We start from the raw sequence: 2,093 nt of genomic DNA on the forward strand, positions 1-2,093 counted from the left end.
CGCACATACGCGGGATTGCTTGCATTCAGCAGCCAGAGTATATCCCTTGACGGTGCCGATATCTTCTAAGTCGCTGCCAGCCGTTTCTGTGATCCTCCACGCCTGCAGAACAAAGCACAGACATGAGTATCATATGCCTTCATGTATTGAATATTGATCTATCATGTGTAAGTAATATATCGGATAAATGTATGCAAACACGATATCGGGTATATGTTGTTTTGTAGCTTTTATATATCCTTTGTAGGTAGTATATTTATAAAAAGTGTATACTATATATATATATATATATATATAATGTATAGGGTAGCATGTCTACTTATGTACATATTGGTTGTATACGATTTCCTGCACCCATGTCAACGAAGTGTCAACTGCTGCCAACCCTGGCGTACAGCTACGGAGAATTTAAACCTTTTCAACATGCACTGGATTTACGAGTTTCTGTATGTGGGCGTTTATGTACGTGGATATTAGGATTGAATAATAAATGGAGAGCCTTGATATTTAGCTTCCATGTACACTATATTATTAAAAAACAGATAGTCTAGGTATGTGTAACGGCATTGTCGAGTTTCAACCACCTAATATGACTACACGCTACGACCCATCAACATACATGCATCCTTTCTTTAAATGTGAATCAGCAAAGCCGTGCAAGCAGAGGTAAGATTACTATACATAAGATTGTAAAGTGTATTCGACACTGTATCATTGCAAACGGCTGCATAAGCAGAGGTAAGATTACTATACATAAGATTGTAAAGTGTATTCGACACTGTATCATTGTAAACGGCTGCATAAGCAGAGGTAAGATTACTATACATAAGATTGTAAGGTGTATGAGACTGTATCATTGTAAACGGCTGCATAAACAGAGATAAGATTACTATATAAGCTTAAATGGTGTATTTGTGCTACTGTAATCAGCTACACAATTATATCAATGCACAGCCAGAATTACACAGTACATTCGTACCTGCACATCGTTGTTGTCGTAGAGTGCGTACAGTAGATCCCTGTCTTGATCTACAACCAGGTCAATTACCGTGGGGTAGTTGCCTAGGGATAGCGAAACGGAAGACATACATAAGAAGTCTAGGTATAAATGCGAATGCGGGAGAGCAATGCGTTGGAACGTATTCAGAACTATTCACATGTATGCATGGAGAAGTAAGAAATAACATATACATACAAGGTGAGAGATATGTATACGGGGACTGAGGTGTACCTCGCTTTCTCAGCCAGTTGGGCTAAGGAACCTAACAGTGTGACTTCAGATTAATATAAACTTAAAAAAATTGCCATACATGGGACCAAGAGCCTATGTTATATGCATATTATTACGTATATACATAGTGCATTAGTATAGACAAATTATATCGACTACATAGCACCCGTGAGTATTCTTGGGGAACTTACCCTATATGAATCCCGAAGACAAGTTATTACGTATATACAATTTATATATTACAAGTGTGTATCCCGGTAACTACCATTGACATAGTACAGATACATACATATTTTCTATATAGACATATATAAAACTTTTGTATATCCAAATTATATTGACGTACATAGCACAATTGTATGTTCTTGTGGAACATACCATAAATGAATCCCGAAAATTAACCATCGACATATTATTACGTATATACATAGTATTTTATATAATACATGTGTAGATAGCGGAAACTGCCATCGACATACTATAAATACATACGTTTTGTATTAGTATATACAAACTATGTTAACATACAAATACCATATGTATATAGAAATCATAAAAACATACATGTTACCTTTGTATATACAAACTAAAAATACATACAAATTTCATGTATATTATTGAGGAACATACCATATAAGAATCCTGGGATGTAACTGGCAATCACCGACACCGTCAGATTCTGCAGATGACATGGATATTGCAAACCAAACCACTTCTTTGTCTGTGATTATATGAGATCGAAGATTGCAGATAAGAGGTCGGATAGTATAGATGTCGAGGTGAGTGTGTCACAATACATGCTTGTCTCAATATAGCTTTGTAATGTGCGTGATACTCCATACATCATTGTGTTAGTAAAAGT

General features: G+C 35.9%; 1 protein-coding gene across 1 annotated transcript in view; it reads right to left on the reverse strand.

Moving 5' to 3' along the window:
* Positions 1-1,953, reverse strand: part of SARC_12579 (hypothetical protein) — a gene marked incomplete at both ends in the record, with an annotated part of 5,328 nt that extends 3,375 nt beyond the window's left edge. The window contains 3 exons of the mRNA XM_014293311.1: positions 10-102; positions 980-1,062; positions 1,862-1,953. Coding sequence (XP_014148786.1) covers positions 10-102; positions 980-1,062; positions 1,862-1,953 — 268 coding nt within the window. The remainder of the gene's footprint in view (positions 1-9; positions 103-979; positions 1,063-1,861) is intronic.
* Between the last annotated feature and the right edge of the window lie 140 nt (positions 1,954-2,093).

The sequence above is a fragment of the Sphaeroforma arctica genome (genome assembly GCF_001186125.1).
Source record: "Sphaeroforma arctica JP610 unplaced genomic scaffold supercont1.2413, whole genome shotgun sequence".
Taxonomy (NCBI): Eukaryota; class Ichthyosporea; order Ichthyophonida; genus Sphaeroforma; species Sphaeroforma arctica.